Source organism: Herpailurus yagouaroundi, unplaced genomic scaffold, assembly GCF_014898765.1.
Source record: "Herpailurus yagouaroundi ecotype Mexico unplaced genomic scaffold, PumYag 28, whole genome shotgun sequence".
Classification (NCBI taxonomy): domain Eukaryota; kingdom Metazoa; phylum Chordata; class Mammalia; order Carnivora; family Felidae; genus Herpailurus; species Herpailurus yagouaroundi.
In genome coordinates this window covers 75842751-75863896 of record NW_024412376.1, presented here as the reverse complement: position 1 = coordinate 75863896, position 21146 = coordinate 75842751, and the positions used below count along the sequence as shown (strand labels likewise).

The 21146-nt window shown below is 37.1% G+C and overlaps 1 protein-coding gene across 5 annotated transcripts in view; it reads right to left on the bottom strand.

The window, feature by feature from the left end:
* The window catches only part of CFI (complement factor I), an 83151-nt gene that overhangs the window by 12931 nt on the left and 49074 nt on the right, over positions 1 to 21146 (bottom strand). For 3 of the 5 annotated variants that reach the window (XM_040476196.1, XM_040476203.1, XM_040476184.1), the window contains 7 exons: positions 18002 to 18281; positions 16295 to 16448; positions 12827 to 13008; positions 11853 to 11966; positions 11643 to 11753; positions 4504 to 4551; positions 1185 to 1208 (listed from right to left, as the gene is read on the bottom strand). In XM_040476196.1, coding sequence (XP_040332130.1) covers positions 1185 to 1208; positions 4504 to 4551; positions 11643 to 11753; positions 11853 to 11966; positions 12827 to 13008; positions 16295 to 16448; positions 18002 to 18281 — 913 coding nt within the window. The remainder of the gene's footprint in view (positions 1 to 1184; positions 1209 to 4503; positions 4552 to 11642; positions 11754 to 11852; positions 11967 to 12826; positions 13009 to 16294; positions 16449 to 18001; positions 18282 to 21146) is intronic. The other 2 variants (XM_040476188.1, XM_040476213.1) reach the window with 2 other exon arrangements.

The window sequence follows — 21146 nt, the reverse complement described above, 5'->3', positions numbered from 1 at the left end:
ACTTAATGCTTTATAAAAAGAAATAAAGGAAATAATGAGATCTACAACACCATATTATGTGACTTAAAAATGTATGCTCACAAGAGAGTACACTTGGGTAAGAATGTGTACAAACAAGGCATACACATTTTAATACACATTAAAATGGTTGCCTAAGGGGGATGGGAGTAAGGTACTGAAATAAAGGAGAATAAATAAAACAAGAGAGGTGCCCTGCCTAGCCCAATGCTGATTATGTGGAATAAGCAGAGGAGTGTCATGAACGCATCTCTTTGCACCTGAGGTCTGAAGGAAGGAAGGAAGGGAGGGAGAGAGGGAGAGAGAGAGAGAGAGAGAGAGAGAGAGAGAGAGAGAGAGAGAGAAGGAAGGGGAAAAGGAATAAAGAAGGAAGAAAATAAATTACAGCAAAGAAATAATTGAGATTAGGCATTTAGAACAGGGGTGATCTTGAACATATGAAAGTCCCCCAGGAATTGTAAAAAAATCCTGAGGAGGACCATAAACTTCTGATAGTCATATTATATGAATAATAAAGAAATACTAAACATATGAATTTCATATAAACAATACGGAAATTTATATGAATATAAAGAGATAATAATTCATTTTTATGAGTAACAAAGGGTAGCTCTAAGAGCTGGAGGACTTGGGGACATCTGACTTATAAAAGTAAGTGAGAAAATACCTATCATGAAAAGATCTTATCTCTCCTCTGGTGGCAATTTCTTCAGGAATTGCTTTGGTTTTGAGGAAAGAGTAAAGGAAGAGGAGAAGGGTATTCAGCAAAGGTGAAATGCACCAGGAGCCATTTGGGTGGTTTTTGGTTAGCAGGCCTTGGATGGTGAGTGTGAGAAGGAAAGTTTACCACACTGTGAGAAAGGTCTCTGTGCCTACACTAAGGTGAAAGCTGAGCTACTACTATCACATATTATCTGCAATTTATAGCTACACTGACATATAAGAAGATACCCGTAGTTCTTTTTTGCTTCATTTCTGCAATATCCCAAGAATTTAACTAAAATTTTTACCTTGAGCCACATGTAAAAAAACCCCAAATTTACCACAGCAAAGGATAATTTTTGAGAAAAATGCATAATGTCAATATATTGCACATGTATCAGAAAAGTGCAATACCTTATCCTTGTTTTCAATTCTGTAATATAAATTTTATGATAGAGATTTACCTTTAATTTCAGAATGTCCAGGTCCTAAAACAAACAAACAAACAAACAAACAAACAAACAAACAAAAAAAACACTCACTGTAGCAAAGAGATCATGTTCACCTGAATATACACAAATCATTAATATTTCAGAAACAGTAAAACAACTCAGTATTTATAAATAGATAAAAGGGAATCACAGTATGTCGTATTTCTTTGATTTTTAATACCACAAAACCAATATTTCATGTTGCATTTAAACACACACCAAGAAAATAATTTTTACCTGAGTTTTAAAAAGAGATGTATATTTGGGATATATTTGAGCACATACTGACAGCAAACTTACTATAGAGTCATACAAAATTTATAAGTCTTTAAAACTATTTCTAAAAGGTGGGCTTTCAAGGATAAATGAAACCAAGCTATACTCCAAACTTCCCTTGGTTTAGTGATTCTGATCTGTCCACTGAAAGATCGATGAATATATTAATATTTTTATTTTACATCTCTTCTCTCACTTGCTCTTGCTTAGAGGTGGAATAATTAGAACCACTACTAGAAAGCAAAAGGTGGCACTCATTCGAAAGAAGGGTAAACTGGGGTCACGTGGGTGGCTCAGTCGGTTAAGTGTCTGACTTTGGCTCAGGTCACGATCTCACGGTTCACGAGTTCGAGCCCCGCGTCGGGCTCTGTGCTGACAGCTCAGAGCCTGGAGCCTACTTGGGATTCTGCATCTCCTTCTCTCTCTGCCCCTCCCCTGATGGCGTTCTGTCTCTTTCTCTCTCACTAATAAATAAACATTAAATAATAATAGTAATAACAACAACAATAATAATAATATGGGGTTCTTGGGTGGCTCAGTCAGTGAAGTGTCCGACTTCGGCTCAGATCATGATCTCACAGTTCGTGGGTTTGAGCCCCATGACAGGCTGTGTGCTGACAGCTCAGAGCCTGGAGCCTGCTGTGGATTCTGTGTTTCCCTCCCCAGCTTGCACTCTGTCTCTCTCTCTCTCTCAAAAATAAGTAAACATAAAAAAAAAAAACTTAAAAATAATAATAAGGAAGAAAGAAGAGTAAACTGAGGTAACAATGACAGTTGACTAAATGTATTTTTGATATGGATTCAAAAAATTGATAAAAAAAGTAAGCTTTTATAGTTCACTCCCTTTCAGTAGAATTTTTTTTGCCTGATAAGCTAACAAATTGTGTTCTTTGACCTTAAACTTTATTTTTCATTTATTTTTTTATGATTTATTTTTTTTCAATATATGAAATTTATTGTCAAATTGGTTTCCATACAACACCCAGTGCTCATCCCAAAAGCTGCCCTCCTCAATACCCATCAGCCACCCTCTCCTCCCTCCCACCCCCCATCAACCCTCAGTTTGTTCTCAGTTTTTAAGAGTCTCTTATGTTTCGGCTGTCTCCCACTCTAACCTCTTTTTTTTTTTGTACCCCTCCCCCATGGGTTTCTGTTAAGTTTCTCAGGATCCATATAAGAGTAAAAACATATGGTATCTGTCTTTCTCTGTATGGCTTATTTCACTTAGCATTAACACTCTCCAGTTCCATCCACGTTGCTACAAAAGGCCATATTTCATTCTTTCTCATTGCCACATAGTACTCCATTGTGTATATAAACCACAATTTTTTTATCCATTCATCAGTTGATGGACATTTAGGCTCTTTCCATAATTTGGCTATTGTTGAGAGTGCTGCTATAAACATTGGGGTACAAGTGCCCCTATGCATCAGTACTCCTGTATCCCTTGGGTAAATTCCTAGCAGTGCTATTGCTGGGTCATAGGGTAGGTCTATTTTTAATTTTCTGAGGAACCTCCACACTGTTTTCCAGAGCTGCTGTACCAGTTTGCATTCCCACCAACAGTGCAAGAGGGTTCCCTTTTCTCCACATCCTCTCCAGTATCTATAGTCTACTGATTTGTTCATTTTGGCCACTCTGACTGGCGTGAGGTGATATCTGAGTGTGGTTTTGATTTGTATTTCCCTGATAAGGAGCGACGCTGAACATCTTTTCATGTGCCTGTTGGCCATCCGGATGTCTTCTTTAGAGAAGTGTCTATTCATGTTTTCTGCCCATTTCTTCACTGGGTTATTTGCTTTTCGGGTGTGGAGTTTGGTGAGCTCTTTATAGATTTTGGATACTAGCCCTTTGTCCGATATGTCATTTGCAAATATCTTTTCCCATTCCGTTGGTTGCCTTTTAGTTTTGTTGGTTGTTTCCTTTGCTGTGCAGAAGCTTTTTATCTTCATAAGGTCCCAGTAGTTCATTTTTGCTTTTAATTCCCTTGCCTTTGGGGATGTATCAAGTAAGAGATTGCTACGGCTGAGGTCAGAGAGGTCTTTTCCTGCTTTCTCCTCTAAGGTTTTGATGGTTTCCTGTCTCACATTCAGGTCCTTTATCCATTTTGAGTTTATTTTTGTGAATGGTGTGAGAAAGTGGTCTAGTTTCAACCTTCTGCATGTTGCTGTCCAGTTCTCCCAGCACCATTTGTTAAAGAGACTGTCTTTTTTCCATTGGATGTTCTTTCCTGCTTTGTCAAAGATGAGTTGGCCATACGTTTGTGGGTCTAGTTCTGGGGTTTCTATTCTATTCCATTGGTCTATGTGTCTGTTTTTGTGCCAATACCATGCTGTCTTGATGATGACAGCTTTGTAGTAGAGGCTAAAGTCTGGGATTGTGATGCCTCCTGCTTTGGTCTTCTTCTTCAAAATTACTTTGGCTATTCAGGGCCTTTTGTGGTTTCATATGAATTTTAGGATTGCTTGTTCTAGTTTCGAGAAGCATGCTGGTGCAATTTTGATTGGGATTGCATTGAATGTGTAGATAGCTTTGGGTAGTATTGACATTTTGACAATATTTGTTCTTCCAATCCATGAGCACGGATGACCTTAAACTTTAGAGTTTTGAATCAGGAGAAGAAAGAGGAGGAGGAGGGAAAAGGGGCAGAAGAGGAGGAGAAGGAGAAGAAACCCCAAGTAGTATTATACTGAAAAGTGAAATTGAACTGTAGAGCTTCAGAGAAAGACAAATACATGATCTCACCCATATGTGGAATCTAACAAAACAAACTCATAGAAAAAGAGATCAGATCTGTGGTTACTAGAGGCAGAGGGTGAGGTAGGGAATTAGGTGAAGGTGATCAAAAGGTACAAACTTCCAGATAAGTGCATGCTGGAGATGTAATGTACAGCATGGTGACTATAGTTAACATTGCTGTATGGTATACTTGAAAGTTGTTTCGTGAGTAAATCTCTTATCACAAAGAAAAAAGAATTGTCAACTCTATGATGAGATGGATGTTAACTAAACTTACTGTGGTCATCATGTCCCGATACATGTGTCAGATCAATATGCCGTTCACCTAAACATAAACAGCATTGTATGTTAATTCTATCTCAATAAAACTGGAAGGGAAAAACTGTCCATCTTCACTGGCAAGAGTCAATGGCTTCCCGTTCTCCCTGAAAAATGTTTTAAAATTTATTTCTTTCCTCTTTTTACTAAGATTATAGCTACATTTAATGAACATAAAGTACATTGCTCAACTGCTTATATAAGCATCAAAAGAAATAATGATTTGAAATCCTAAAACCGTGTGTTTTTACATTTAAGAACTGATGTCAATGGGGAATTAAATAAGTCTTCAGTAAACTCAAATAATACCAAGCAATGCCAAAAAAGAATTATTATTAATTCATGTATCCATACATATCTCCGACATTTATTTAATGCTTATTTATAAGGCATATTTGAATTTTTTTTCAACGTTTTTTATTTATTTTTGGGACAGAGAGAGACAGAGCATGAACGGGGGAGGGGCAGAGAGAGAGGGAGACACAGAATCAGAAACAGGCTCCAGGCTCCGAGCCATCAGCCCAGAGCCTGACGCGGGCTCCAACTCACGGACCGTGAGATCGTGACCTGGCTGAAGTCGGATGCTTAACCGACTGCGCCACCCAGGCACCCCTATAAGGCATATTTGGAATATAAAAACAGATTCTGTTTTCAAGGGGTTTACTGTTGACAAGGGAGGGGAAGGGAAGATAGGTACAAAAAACTACAATAAACAGTTAACAGTGGTGTCCTGACATGGGGGTCTATCACCACATCAGAGACTAGGTCACCACTTCCTGGTTTGTGTTCTGTGGCATCATATAAATTTGGCTTGAAATCACCCATGGTGGGAGTAATCACACCACAGGAATTAGCAAAAGCTACAAATCAGGGATTTCCTCTCCCTCTCCAAAGCCAATTTACCAGTATCTACCAGCACACCACTGGATAAATTTCATAAACGAAGCAGATACAAGCATGCCTACTGCTCTCACAGTCTTCCCCATCTTTGTTGAAAGCAGCTCCATTTTTCCAGTTCTCGGGCCCACACCCCTGGAGTCACCCTTAACTGCTCATTTCTTCTCATGCCTCCATCTAACTACTGGTCAATCCTTCTGGCTCCAGCTTCAAAATACATCCAGAACGTGACTGCTTCTCACCATTTCCCTCCCTACCAACTTATTCTTGTCACTGTCATCTCTTCCCTGGATGACTGCGTGGCTTCCTAACTGGCCTCCCTGCTTCTCCCCTTGCCCTTATACAGCCTAGTCGCCACACAGCAGCCAGAGTAATCTTGATTTCAACTGCAAGTCAGGGGCGCCCAGGTAGCTCAGTCAGTTGAGTGTCCAACTTTGGCTCAGGTCATGATCTCACAGCTCATGAGTTCAAACCCTGTGTCGGGCTCTGTGCTGACAGCTCAGAGCCTGGAAGCTGCTTCAGATTCTGTGTCTCCCTCTCTCTTTGCCTCTTCCCTGCTTGTGCTCTGTCTCTGTCTCTCTCAAAATAAATAACATTAAAAAATTATAAAAAATAAAATTAAATGTAAGTCAAATCATGTGGTGCCTCTGCTTTAAATTCCCTATTTCCCTTACTACCAGGCTTGACTATCTGCCCTTGTCTCCCTCCACCCACCCCAACCATCTGTCCAACCTCTCCAACTATTTGCTCTTTTTTTTTTTAAATTTAATGTTTATTTATTTTTAAGAGAGAGAGACAGAGAGACAGAGTGTGAGTGGGGGAGGAGCGGAGAGATAGAGGGAGACACAGAATCCAAACCAGGCTCCAGAGTCTAAGCCGTCGGCACAGAGCCCGATGTGGGGATCGAACTCAAACCTTGAGATCACGACCTCAGCCAAAGTCAGATGCTTAACTGACTGAGCCACCCAGGTGCCCCAACTATTTATTCTTTAACCTCTCACTACCAGCACCTGTGACACATGCCCCATTAGCCTCCTTGCTGCTTGCTCCTCAAATATCCTGGAAAGTTGCTCTCTTATGAACACTGCACTGGTCGGTGCCTCTGCCTAGAACACTCTTCCACAGACATCTGCATGGCTGGCTCCATCCTTTCCTCCAGCTCTTTACCTAAAAGTAACCTCAGTGCGTGAGCCTCTCCAGACTACCTTATCTAAAATTTCAGAACTTACCCCTGACATTTTATATCCTCCCTCCTCGCTTTATTTTTCTGCTTATACTTATTATTTTCCTACATATCTTACATATTTCTCTTGTTTATTGTCTCTCTTCCACCACTAGAATGTAAGATCAATGACGGGGCAGGGATTTCTGACATGTTACTCATTACTGCAACCCCAGTACCTAAAGCAGGGTATGGCACTGTTTAGTAAGAACTTAATAAATATTCACTGAGTAAATGAATGAGTATAATAACTTCCATAAACTTTTCCTCCAGAAAGCATTGATGTAAGCAAGAAGTCAGTCTGTGTGACACAGAGTAGGTACCTAGCAAATATTTTTTACCATCAGAGGTTTTCCAACGAGCACCAAAAAAACAAAGAGCATTAACTCATTGCTTTGAAACTTGGTAAATAAAGGGAAAGAATTAAACACTAGTCTTCCTTTTTATTATGAATTGCATTTCATGGAAACAAAATGGTTGATGAAGGAAAATTCTTCTCTATAGAAAACTAGTAAATAAATGCAGAAAGAATGCTGAATTAGAAATCACCATTTTATAGTTCCTATTGACAAAGGAATCTAGTCAACAATCACACAGGCTACTAAAGACCATTAAGATGAAAGGTTGTGGGAGAATTTTGTAAAGGAAATATCAAGCTGGTCCAGTGATCAATCTTAGTGTCACTAGTTGTGGGATACCCAGACAACATAACTTTATATGTAATAAAAAGGACATAGCACCACCCATCAAGAATTCTTGCCTAAAATATTGAACTTTGTATCTAATGAAGTCTCTAAAAATCCAGAATAAGGAACATCTTGTAGGCAAATGACCAAGTGTCTCTAAAAAATCAGTGGCATGAGAAAAATTGGTGGTGGATGGGTAGGTAACTTTTTTTTTAATTGAAGTATAGGTGACATAGTGTTATATTAGTTTCAGGTGTATGACCAAGTGATTCAACAATTCTATACATTATGCAATGCTGACCACAATAAATGTGATTACTATCTGTCATCATACAATATTACAGTATTATGCACTGTATTCTCTATGCTATACTTTTCAGCCCATGACTTATTTGTAACTGGAAGTTTATACTTTTTTTTAAAGCTTATTTATTTTGAGAGAGTGCAGGAGAAGGGCAGAGAGAGAGAGAGAGAATCCCAAACAGGCACTGTGCTTGATCTCAAGAACCACGAGATCATGACCTGAGCTGAAATCAAGAGCTGGTTGCTTAACCAACGGAGCACCCAAGTGCCCCTGGAAGTTTGTACTTCTTAATCTCCTTCACCTACTTCATCCATCCTCCCCACCTCTGCAGTCTGGAAACCACCAGTTTTTCTCTGTATTTATGTATCTGCTTCTGTTTTTGTTAGTTCTTTGGTTTGTTTTTTAGATTCCACATATAAGTGAAATCATATGGTATCTATCTTTCTCTGACTCATTTCACTTAGCATAATTCTCTCTAGGTTTATGAATGTTGCAAATGGCAAGAAGTCATTCTTTTTTAGGACTCAAGTAATATTCGGTGTGTGTGTGTGTGTGTGTGTGTGTGTGTGTGTGTGTGTATCACATCTTCTTTATCCATTCATCTGTCAATGGACACTTAGGTTGCTTCCATATCTTGGCTATTGTAAATAATGCTGCAATAAATATAGAGATGCATACATCTTTTTTGAATTGTTTTTGTTTCCTTTGGGTAAATACTCAGTAGTGGAATTGATGGATCATAGGGTAGTGGTGTGTGCGTGTGTGTGTGTGTGTAATTTTTTTTGAGAAACCTCCATGTTTTCCATAATGGCTGCAGCAATTTACATTCCCACCAATAGTGCACAAGGGTTCCCTTTCTCCACTTCCGCACTAATACTTGTTAATTCTTGTCTTTTTGATACTAGGTATGCTGACTGATGTGAGGTGATATCTCATTGTGGTTTTAATTTGTATTTCCCTGCTGATTAGGGATGTGTCTGTTGGCCATCTATAGGTCTTCTTTGGACAAATGTCTATTCAGGTCCTCTACCTATTTTTTAATCAAATAATTTGTTTTTTTGTGCATTGAGTTGTATAAGTTTTTATATTTTGGATATTAGCCCCTTATCAGATATATTATTCACAAATATCTTCTCCCATTTGGTAGGTTGTCTTTTTGTTTTGCTGATGGTTTATTTTGTTGTAGTCCCAGTAGTTTATTTTTGCTTTTATTTCCCTTGCCTGAGGAGACAAATCTGGAAAAATGTTGCTAAGGCTGACGTCTAAGAGATTACTGCCTATGTTCTCTTTTAGTAGTCTTCTGGTTTCAGGTCTCACCTTTAGGTTTTTAATTCTCTAGTCTATTTTGAGTTTATTTTTATGTATGGTGTAAGAAAGTGGTCCAATTTCATTTTTTTAAATGTACATGGCCAGCTTTCCCAACACCATTTATTGAAGAGACTGTCTTTTCCAGATTGTATATTCTTGCCGCCTTTGTTGTAGATTAATTTACCATGTAAGCATCAATTTATTTCTGGGCTTTGTATCCAGTTCTATTATTGATCTATGTGTCTTTTTGTGCCAGTACCATACTGTTTTGATTACTATAGGCTTGTAGTATATCTTGAAATCTAGGATTGTGATACCTCCAACTTTGTTCTTTTCAAGATTGCTTGGTTGTTCAGGGTCTTTTGTGGTTCCATAAAAATTTTAGGATTCTTTGCTCTAGTTCTGTGAAAAATACTATTGATATTTAGATAGGGGTTGCATTAAGTCTGTAGATTGCTTTGGGTATGGACAGTTTAACAATATTTATTCTTCCAGTCCACAAATATGGTAGATCTTTCCATTTATTTGTGTCACTTCCATTTTCTTTCATCAATGTCATATCGTTTTCAGAGTATAAATCTTTCACCTCCTTGGTTAATAAAATAAATACTTCTAGGTATTTTATTCTTCTTGGTGTAATTGTAAGTGGGATTATTATCTTAATTTCTTTTTCTGGTAGTTTATTATTAGTATATAGAAACACAACTGATATCTGAATGTTAACTCTGTATTCTGCAATTTTAGTGAATTCATTTATTAGCTCTAATAGGTTTTTGGTAGTCTTTAGGGTTTCCTATGTAAAGTATCATGTCATTTGCAAAGTTTGACAGTTTTGTTTTTTCCATACAAATTACGATGCCCTCCCTTCCTCCCTCCCTCCCTCCCTCCCTCCCTTCATTCCTTCCTTGTCTGATGGTTAGGGCTAGGACTTAAGTACTATGCTGAACAGAAGTGTCAAGAGTGGACATCTTTGTCTTATTCCTGATCTTAGAGGAAAAGCTTTTAGCTTTTCACCATTGAGTATGATGTTAGTCGTGGGTTTGTCATATATGGCCTTTATTATGTTGAGGTATGTTCCCTCTAAACCCACCTTGTTGAGTTTTTATCATGAATGGATATTGAATTTTGGCAAATTCTTATTTTGAATCTATTGTGATGATTATATGTTTTTATCCTTTGTTTTGTTAATGTGATGCATCACATTGATTGATTTGAGGACATTGAATCATTCTTGCATCCTTGGAATAAATCTCACTTGATCATGAATGATTCTTTTAATATTTTGTTGAATTTGGTTTATTAATATTTTGTTGAGGATTTTTGCATCTATGTTCTTTAGGGATATTGATGTGTAGTTTCCTTTTTTTGGTAGTGTCTGTCTGGTTTTGGTATCAGGGTAGTGCTGGCTTTATGGAACAAACTTGGAAGTTTTCCTTCCTCTTCTATTTTTTGGAATAGTTTGAGAATAGGTATTAACTCTTCTTTAAATGTTTGGTAGAATTAACCTGTGAAACTATTTGGTCCTGAAACTTTGTTTGTTGGGACTTTTTATGATTACCAGTTCTTTACATTACTAGTAATCAGTCTGTCCAGATTTTCTATTTCTTCCTGATTCAGTTTTGGAACATTGTATGTTTCTAAGAATGTATCAATTTCTTTTAAATTGTCCAGTTTGTTGCCTATCATTTTCATAGTGGCCTCTTATAAAAGCTTTTGTATTTCTGTGGTGCCAGTTACTTCTCCTTTTTCATTTCTGATTTTATTTATTTGACTCCTCTTTCTTTTTTTCTCAATGACCCTGGCCGAAGATTTATCAATTTTGTTTATCTTTTCAAACAAACAACACTTGGTTTCATTGGCATTTTCTATTTTTTTTCTTTAGTCTCTATATCATTCATTTCTGCTCTAATCCTTATATTTCCTTCCTTTTACTATCTTTGGGATTTTTTTTCCTTCCTTTTCTAGTTTCTTTAGGTTTAATGTTAGATTGTTTATTTGGGATTTTTCTTCTTTCATGAGATAGGCCTGTATTGGTATAAACATCCCTCCTAGGACTGCTTTTGCTGTGTCCCGAAGATAATGGATCGTTGTGTTTCCAGGTGAGTTAACTCTTAAAGAATAAAAGAGACTTTAAAAATTTAATAATCAAACACAATGTTAGATTCTTTTGGACCCTGATTCAAACACATTGTTCTAAAAAGACATTTTTGAGACAGTTGGGAAAACATGAACATGGGCTGTTATTAAGCAGTGTTAGGATATTATTATTTTTACGTGTACTAATGAGAGTATATTATGTACGTGTAAAGTGTATCATTAGAGATGCATATAGTGAAGTGACATAATATCTCAAATGTGCTTTAAAATACTCAAGCTGAACAAGACTGTCAAAATACTGGTAATTGTTGAAGCTGAGGCACATATTGGTTCATTCTAATAATCTGTCGATTTTTGTTATGTGGGAACTTTTCTAATAAAAAGTTCTGAAATAACCAATAAATATTTAATAAATGAAAACATGAGAGAAGAACATTCCATAGTTCTTCACATGCCCACTCTCAGTAGTACCCTTACTGCTAACACTCGTCTATACTCACTTAAGATTAAAATATACCTAAAAGGAAGTTGCAGAATCCCTGGATCAAATAATGGAAAAGTGTAACCACAAAACTTTCAATTACCTTTACAACCAATTTCATCTTCTCCTGTAATGCAGTCCAGCTCACCATTGCACTTATACTTATTTGGAATACAAACACCGGATTTACAAAGGAAACTTTTGCCTCGGCATCCTATGAAACATAAATGAAGAAGTTTTTATTTTTATTTTTTCTTACTTAAAGTCGAGTGGGATAGAATCTTAAATTCAAAAGTAAAGTTTCTCCTACTACCTTTACAGCACAGCTCATCACTTTGGTCTCCACAGTCATTGACACCATTACAGGTTTTCTTTTGAGGAATATATTTCCCATTCACACAACGAAAGGAGTCATTTGCTGAAGAAACTGTAAATTAGGAATGATCTTTGTGAAATTTATTTATGGAGTTCTAGGTGACATCTTTATCACACTTGGCATAATGGGGACTTTAAGATAAAGTCGGGCATCAAATAAAAAAGGATTTAATGTATTGGTAGCATCAACATAATATATATATGGTAAATAAAGAAAATAAATGTCAGAGTGGGTTTATGGAGGCCCATTCATTATCTCTGAAAATCAGTATTTATGGTGGAGGTCTGTACTCACTGGCATTGGAGAAGGAGGCTCAGGGATCAAGAGCCCTCGCTAACATCAGCAAGCACTGGTGTTCACCCATTTCTTTAATGCTGTTCCATGAATCCTCACTTCCATCCCATGACTTGCTTGGGCAGTGCCATTTACACTTTGATAGTCCTTTTTTTCTTTTCTTTTCTTTTTTTTTTTAGCACCAAAAAAGCCTTTAGTCTTTAAACCATACATAATACTAAAATATTCCAATGTCAGGATGGAAGAGAAAAGTGGCAGTGACTGCCTTGAGACTGAGGCATAGATGTGGTCACTTAAATATTTTAAAGGCATTTTGAAGTGTGTAGGCTGGACCTCTCAAAGAAGATGAGGTTTCTTCTGACATTTGAGTTACTTAGGTTTGTTATATTAACTTTAATCCAGATGTTTCAGGAAGCAAAGAGGAGTCAGGCAACTTTGCTTCCTATATAGGAGTATTTGAGTACACAGGAAAAGCACCAATTTAGGCTCTAAAGCCTCCAAAATGATTTTGCCTCTATTGCTGCAACTGAGTATCCATCATCTGTTTACTACAGTCATGGTATGGAATAAACAATTCTAAAGGAAGTTTTGAGGTTTCAGGCAAGCACTCTACCAACCTGTATTCTGTGTGTAACATACCACACCAGCTAAATCCTGGTAATTTTTAGTTCTTCTCTTAATAAAAGTGCATTCAGCCAAACTAGTTTCTAATCCTCGACAATGCACATGCAGACATTCGGTAGAATTCATATGGAGATCTTCAGGAACTTCAAAACTTTTTTGAGCCTCCAAAGCACCTCTGCAAATAGAATAAATGAAACATTAAGGTAGAATAATTTGTACTTTGCACTTATAACCTCACTATAGGAGGTAAGGAACTAAAGTAATTTCCTCTAATTTTCTACATAAGATACATTGAGCAAGATGCTTAAATTCTCTGAGGCTCAGTATCTTCACTTGTAAAAGAGAATATGACAATCTCAGCAAGTTTTATAAAGATTAATTAAAACAATCAATTTAAACTGACTAGCCAAAGTTCAAACCTGGTAAGCACTCAGCAAATATTAGTTTCCCCTCCTGTTTCTTGTTCAGGAGGAATCCTTCCACACTCCTGATGTTTCCTTCCAACCTAAGATGTATCATTCTTGGCCTCTCTTCATCTCTTAATTCCTTTTTGCTCAAGGAAAAGGAGTAGGATAATTGATCAGAGAATTTTGGAATTATAAATCAGACAAGTAGCTCATGTTTTCCATCTTTCCTTTTGGGGGCCTCTTCACCTGCCTCATGCTAGAAGGCTTACCTGGTTAGCCCTATTATTGCTTAGAATTTGGGAGGTTAACATGGTTCAATTCTAGCAGGTTCATTTTGTTTTTACATTAAGCTATATCCTCAATTCAGCCTTGACAGTATTAAGGTGATTTTTGGCATCTATATACCATTGCTTGGACTTTCTACTTTGTTCAGAATTTGTGCAGGTAAGAGGCTACCTCTATGACTCAATATCCTAGAGGTGATGAGTTGTAGTAAACTATTCTTCCAGAACATTCAATTGTTCCCTGCTTCTCTTTAGAAGGAAATGAGGAAAATGGTGTTATAAATAAAAAGTTGAGCAAAGATGCATCGGGTAAATATAAACAATAATAAAGCAATAAGGGCAATATAAATATAAGATCAATTAGAATGAAAGTCAGGGAGTGACTGGGTGGCTCAGTCAGTTCAGCGTCTGACTCTTGATTTAAGATCAGGTCATGATCTCATGGTTTGTGGGTCTGAGCCCTGCATCAGGCTCTGTGCTGATAGCGCAGAGCCTGCTTTGGATTCCCTCTCTCCCTCTCTCTCTGCCCCTCTCCTGCTCATTCTCTCTCTCTCTCTCTCTCTCAAAATAAATAAATAAGCTTAAAGGAAACAGGGAGGTATTTTTAATGATTTAAGATCCATAATGACGATATAAGAGTCATAAAACTGCCAAGCAGCATCAAAATATGAGAACAAATGAGAGCTATTGGGGCAATCTCAGAAGTATATAATTTGAAAAAAATCTCTCATTCTAAAACTATCCAAAAGTACTAGATAAAATATAATAAATGGCTTCAATGAGCTCTTAAAGAAGTAAGGGAAATATCCACTGGCTAAAATAAGAGAAGTCTGTCCATGAGCTTATACAAAATATGATAAAAGCAAAATACTGGGAGATCAAAGACTGAGAGAGTTTCCCATTAGGTTGACTTATAGGTTGTAGGTCACAAACTGTCAAAAATTACAAATATTCTGTGGCTCATTTTAATGATAAGATACTCTCACTAATGAACTTCTAGCAGATATGGTTTAGAAAGAAGGAAACTGAATTTAGCATAATATTGAGAGATGCAAAAAGCAGTAACAAACCAAGATGTTGGTGAACTTGAAGTACATCTGAATAAGCACAGTATATGTATGTATATAATATCATATATCATATATATATATAAACGTATATATGTATATATATGTGTATATATATGATGTATATATGATATATACATATATACATGATATATTGTATATATCATATATAATATATAAATTATATAATAATTATATATAAGCAAATATTTATATATTTTATATATTATATATGATATATATAATTATATAATGACAGTATGTATTATAATTGCTTATATAATGATAACAATTAACTTCAGGAATATATAAAAATAATGTGGAACTAAATCCTGGAACCTTGATAGAAATAATGAATTCTTTGTATTATTCCTGAAGAGGGTGAGGAATTCCTAAGTTAAGGATTCGTGGTATAAATGTGAAGATAACCACAAAAACAACAGAAATAGGATGTGTATAGTTTACAAACCAAGTAGAGGGGGAAGAGAGGGGAGAATGAAAAAACACAACAACTTTATTAACCCAGTAGAAGTTAGAAAAGGAAGAAAGCACACAGAAAAAGCAGGTTAAATAATAATTATAAAATAAGGGAAAATAAATTCAACAATGTAAATAATCACAATAATGTAAATGGACTAAACTATTCAGACAGTTATTGTCATACTGGATTTTTAAAAAAAAACCTAGATATGTGCTGTTTATAAGGGACACATTTAAAAGATAAAGACATAGAAAGCTTGCAAATAAGTAAATAGGAAAAGATTTGAACAAAGCAGTTATGAGCTTGCTTATTTTAATGGATAACATACTTATTATCTAGAACCCTGCCCCTGAAACGTTTAAAATATACTCAGCACAAAGCAAGTGTTAACAAATATTTAAACAATTATCATATAGGAACCATTCTCTTACAACAATACAATTAAATAGGAAATCTATAACAAAAAGTTAACTAAAAGCAAATATATATTCATTACAAAAGTAAAAAAGAAACTTCTAAATCAAAGAAGAATTATACTGAAAACCTGAAAATATTTCAAACTGAACAATAAATAAAATACCACTTTTATTGTATGCCACTGAGGCTAATGGCATGCAGATGATGCATTACCTAGAGAGAAATTTGTACCTTAAATGCGTATATAAGAAAATAAGAAAAATTGAAAATTTAGGAGTTAAGCATTTAACTCAAGGAATTAGGAAAATACAATAGAGAACAGAAGAGAGAGAGCCAAAGATAACAACAAAAGTTAATGAAGTGAGAGTAAAGTAACAAGAGACAATTTATGTATAAGATATACAAATAAAAACCACTATCAAATAGACAAATCTCTTCAAGGTTGACCAAGAAAAAGAGAGAGAAGACATAGATAAACAATATTAGGTATGAAAAAGTGGGGATAATTATAGACAAGTAGAGATATACAGTAATGAACATGTTTATAGCTATCTGAAACTGCAAAAGATTCGTATCCAGAAACTTCCAACAAACTTACAGGTGATCTGTGTTCAGCAGTGTTCTAAGTGCTAGTCAGACATGAACATATCTAATCCTCATAACAATGCTGTGAGACAGGTAGTTCATACTCTCAGGTCACATATGAGGAAATTAAGGCACAGAAAGATTGGGTAATCAAAAAACAAATAATTGGAACAATAAGACCAAACCAACCCTGGGAAAATCCATTGGCACAAGCACTTACTGTTGAAATCCAAGTTCAAGACAGGCCACATTAGCCTCCACTATGCTCCAGGCTTTTTTACATATGAACATTTTCTTATCTTGGTCTACAAGTTTTACTTCAACAATTCCCTCAGAAGTGGTAGTTCCATACTTTAAGGAAACACTAAATTGTCCTAAAATTAAAAACACACACACACCCACACACAAAAGAATGAGCAATATTTAGGCATTCACCTTTTCTCCTCTTGATTAAAAGCCTTTAAAATAAACAAAAAATGTAATTTCAAATTAACTTTGAACACCATGAAGATTTTAGTAAATAATCATCTGTAATTGTTTTACCAGGGTCTATTATGTATCAGTGGCTATACTACCCAGTTATACAGACTATTATGAAATCCTCACAACAACCCTGTGAAGACTACAATGATATTTTTACATGAGGAACCTAAATGCCTCCACTTTTATACATGAGGTTAACTTACTTGCTCAAGTGGGGAAGCCAGGAATCTGATGGAACTATATTGATCTCACTCCCAAGTCTGTGCTCTTAAAAGTAAGCCAAACAAATAGTTGAAATGTAAAAAAAAAAAAATTAGGTATCTCATATATTTAAGGCATTTAATGCCTCAAGAGAACAAAAGTCTGCCATTGACAAAATAATCTCCATTATTGCTTCCCTCCTTCCCAACAGGCAATAGAGATGGGGTCAAATAGGGAGCTTTCTTCTCCTACTCCACAGTGCCTCAATATCTTAGCCAAGCATCACACAGATATTTAGGCAACTGTGTGCTGGCATATGTCATGGTGCCTTTACAAGGAATGTTTTGAGTATTTTTCTATAAATTCATGAAGTGTCTGTGATAATTGATATTAGAAGATAAGGCTGAGGTTTGCTCTACTAGTTAAAATTTCATGAGCTCTTTTTGTGTGCCAAACACTGTATGAAGAGCTTTTACATACATCATTTTATTTAATCTTCATGAAAGTCTTAGGAGTTAGGAACTGGTGTTATTCACATTTTACTGAGGTGGAAAATGGGGTCTGACAGTTACATAGCTTGTCAATAACCGAGGTGGGGTGGAGGGGCTTGCAACTAAAACTGACAGTGAGATTCCTAACCTTAACCACTCCAGCAATCTACGTATCAGCATCACAGCCTCCTCAGTGCATTAGAAGCCTGGATGGTGTGTAGACAAGCTCTTTCATCTGAAGTGCCAAGTTTGCTAGAGTATGTCCTAGGTCAGCAGTAGCCTGAGCTCCCCTTAGATCAGGGCCAATGGGCTTGGGGCTCCTTAGGGGTAGAGGCTGGTGGGAGGGACACTAGAAGAAATTATTTGATCTGGAGGTCCACAGGCACAGCTCCATATCAATATCAATCTTATATAAAGACTTTTTCACTGCATTCTGAACCAACTCAATGACTCTGGGAATAGTCCTGTTAGCCAAGTAGAAGTGAGGGTGGGGATAATTTTGAAGGGCTGGGCAGCAGAGTGGCACAGGCACTGAGGGGAAGGACCAGTTTCAGGGCCTTGTGCTGTGAACTCAAAGGCTGGCTATATTCTGGTGACCCTATTTTCTTTAGTTGTCACCCCCATTACAATTAAGGGTCTAGGGAGGAATTCTGAATTGTCATCATAACATTTCATAGCAAAATTATCTTCTAGTAGACAGTATGGTAAACAATTTCTTTCTTATATCACAGACTCAACTAGGGCTTTCCTACCTTCAGCTATGCATGTTCCACTATTTAAAAACTTTGCCCTTGGCTGAAGACATTCAAAACTCTTCTGCTGACAGTAAGTTAGGTAGCTTTTCCCATTAGTTGAACACACTGAGGTACCATTCTTTGGGCACTGATAAGGGAGTTTACAGATACAGGTCCCATCGATGCATTTCTGCCATGGTTGACAGAAGACTTTTTTGCAGGAGAGATGTGTATATTTTTCAATTAGGCACTTGTTGTCTAGCAGATCCTTTTGAGGTATGTATGATGTTGAAAGAAGCTGTAAAACACAAAACAAACACTAACAAACTAAAATCTTTTTTGAAGATGATTAAGTGAAGGAAAGAAACAAAAGAGACTCCCCTATCCCACAGTATGGATGAGGGTGATGTGGTATAGTGGCTTACAGAATCACAAAGGTGACTTCTAGCCCTAGCTGGAGGACTTACAGTTATATGCCCATGGGTAAGTTACTGACCCTCACAGAATGTGCATTTCCTCATCTGTACAATAGGGACAATATCTTCTATTTTGCAAGGCTATTACAAGGACTAGAGATTATATACATATAATGGTTGACAGGTATGCAATCAATGGAGCTATTATTATCCTAAAGCCAACATAAAATTTTGTCTTTGAAGAAATCAATGAATCTCACAAGTCATGTTAAAAACTAACAAAATTGGTGCTAAATATAGTCTCGTGGAGTGAACTGGTGCATTTTAAATGAAATTGGTTAATTTTATTAATAAATGCAAAACCATTTGTTAAACCCCTACTGTGTGTAAAGTTTCTCCAAGATGAACATACATGAACTCTGTCTTCCAAGGGCTTGATATCTAGGCAATAAGACAGAAATACACATAATAACTGGGGTACAAGGAAGACTGTGGTAATTGATATAACAGTGGTACAAATACAATACAGTACTCTTGGAGAACCAAAGTGGAAGAGAGTTAGTCTTTCTGGGGGGATTTAAAAAGGCCTCGTGGATATGGTAGCATTTGAGCAAGGTAAGCAAAGACAGATGCTAGCAGAGGGCTGGTGCTAGCAAAAGACAGGAGGGATAGTGCAGAATGTACTTAGGGAATCATGAGTAGGCCCAACTGATGGACATATGGGGTTTTGTGTGCTTCAAATGAGGTAGTCACTGGTCAGGATACTGGTAAGACAGAGGTAGCAGGAGTGGAGTATGAGAATGGTTTGGAAAGACACTCAAGCAAGCAAAGCAACAAGATTGGACAATTTACTCCATGTAGGGATTGAGGGTGGGTCCTAGGTTTTGAAGCTGACTGATAGTAAGGAGGTATAATGATGCGTTTATGAATTTGGTTTGGGACCAGTTGAGTATGAAGCATCTAAAGGACATACTTTGTGGAAAAGGGATATAGGTGTGTGTCTGAAGCTTGGAAGACAGATTATTAGTTACCTCAATAAATGGGTTAGCAAGCACCACTCTGTGCCAGAGAATGGCCTAAGGCTAGGACCAGAAGAATAAAACTCTCTGTCCAATCCAAAGAGAGACAGGGAAACCTGACAATTGCTCTGACAGATATTGGCTGGGGATGCCATTAGTATAGTGTTCTGGCCTGACTAAGAGGCTCCAAAACATTTCCAGAAATTCCTGTTTTCTGGGCTGTAGTCTGAGGGTGCTGTGCACTGGTCCTCTGGCAGAGGGGGTGGTAGGCAGGCACTTCAGGTAGAACTGTAATAAAGAGAACACCAGGCTTGTTCAAGGCTAGAGAATAGAATGAGAGGGTGGTGGAGGATAAGAGAGCAGGTCCTGAGGGAGCCACTTTAAGCAAGGAAGCAAATTTGCTTTTGGGGAAGATCTTAGAAATAAGATCAGACAGGCAGGAGGCCAATTAGACCTGTAGGAATCCAGAGGAAATCTGTTGAGAGCTGGGAACAGATCAGTTGGGTCAAAAATTGTGGAAAGCATTGTGGAAAGTCATTGCTCTCTCTGTCCCCTAATTGGCCTGTCTAGAGGATGAGTGTCTTGTCCCTGTCTCACCAGCCCCCAGCAACAAGTACCCCTCTCTTTCTCAGTGTTTTTCCAGCTGCAGTAACAGCCAGTGAGGGCAGAAACAAATTGAACACTCTTTAAATGCTGTCATAAAAACAAATAAAAACCAATCAATTAAAACCATGCAAAAATTTTGCATAAGCTCTGGAAGTCTTTCTACCTAATATGCTTTTCAGTAAACTTTATTAAAACCTTTCTGACGTCTCATTTTTCCTTGACCTTTGGACAGAAATCTGGGCAAGTGTCATAATTTTTCAATCATTCTTCAATTAGACCAAAAACAAAAATTTAAGATTTTTACTCCCAGCAACAGTCATGTAACAGCCAGTACAAAGTCCAGTTCTGTGTAATCATTCAAACTCTGATCTTCATTTCAGGTGAAACCTTCTACTTTTTCCCAGCTCAAACTTGCTTTGAGGGGCATGTTGGGCCTGGTATTCACGGAATGGTGGAAAAAAAGCCCAACAAAGTCAGAACATTGAGGAGAATTTACATTTAAGGAGCTAAAGATGTGAAGCAAGTAAAAAAGTTTGCTTCCCAGTCAGAGAGAGGGGTCCTTTGCTCCATGTGTCTAATGCTGCAGAGAGTTTCAGAGGATGAAGGCTGAAAAAAAGCCCACTGAACTAGATGAACAAAGATCACTGGGACTCTTTCGAAGTAGTTTGAGCTGAGTGTGAGACATAGAAACCAGAGCTTGGTGTGTTAAGGCCAGAATGGGAAGTGAAGAAATGGAAGTGGAAGTACAGGGCAGCCATTCTGATTGGCCTTGTGCTTAGACATAGGAGACTGAACATAGGCTTTAAAAAAAATCTCTGCTTCCTCTCCAAGCCCCACTAAGGTGAGAGTAACAATTTATGCACCGAATTTAGAAGCACCCAAATATATAAAACAATTAATCGGAAACATAAGCAACCTTATTGATAACAATGTGATAATTGCAGGGGACTTTAATACTCCACTTACAACAATGGATAGATCATCTAGACAGAGAATCAGTAAAGAAACAATGGCCGTGAATGATACATTGGTCCAGATGGACTTGACAGATATATTTAGAACTCTGTACCCCAAGGCAACAGAATATACTTTCTTCTCTAGTGCACATGGAACATTCTCCAA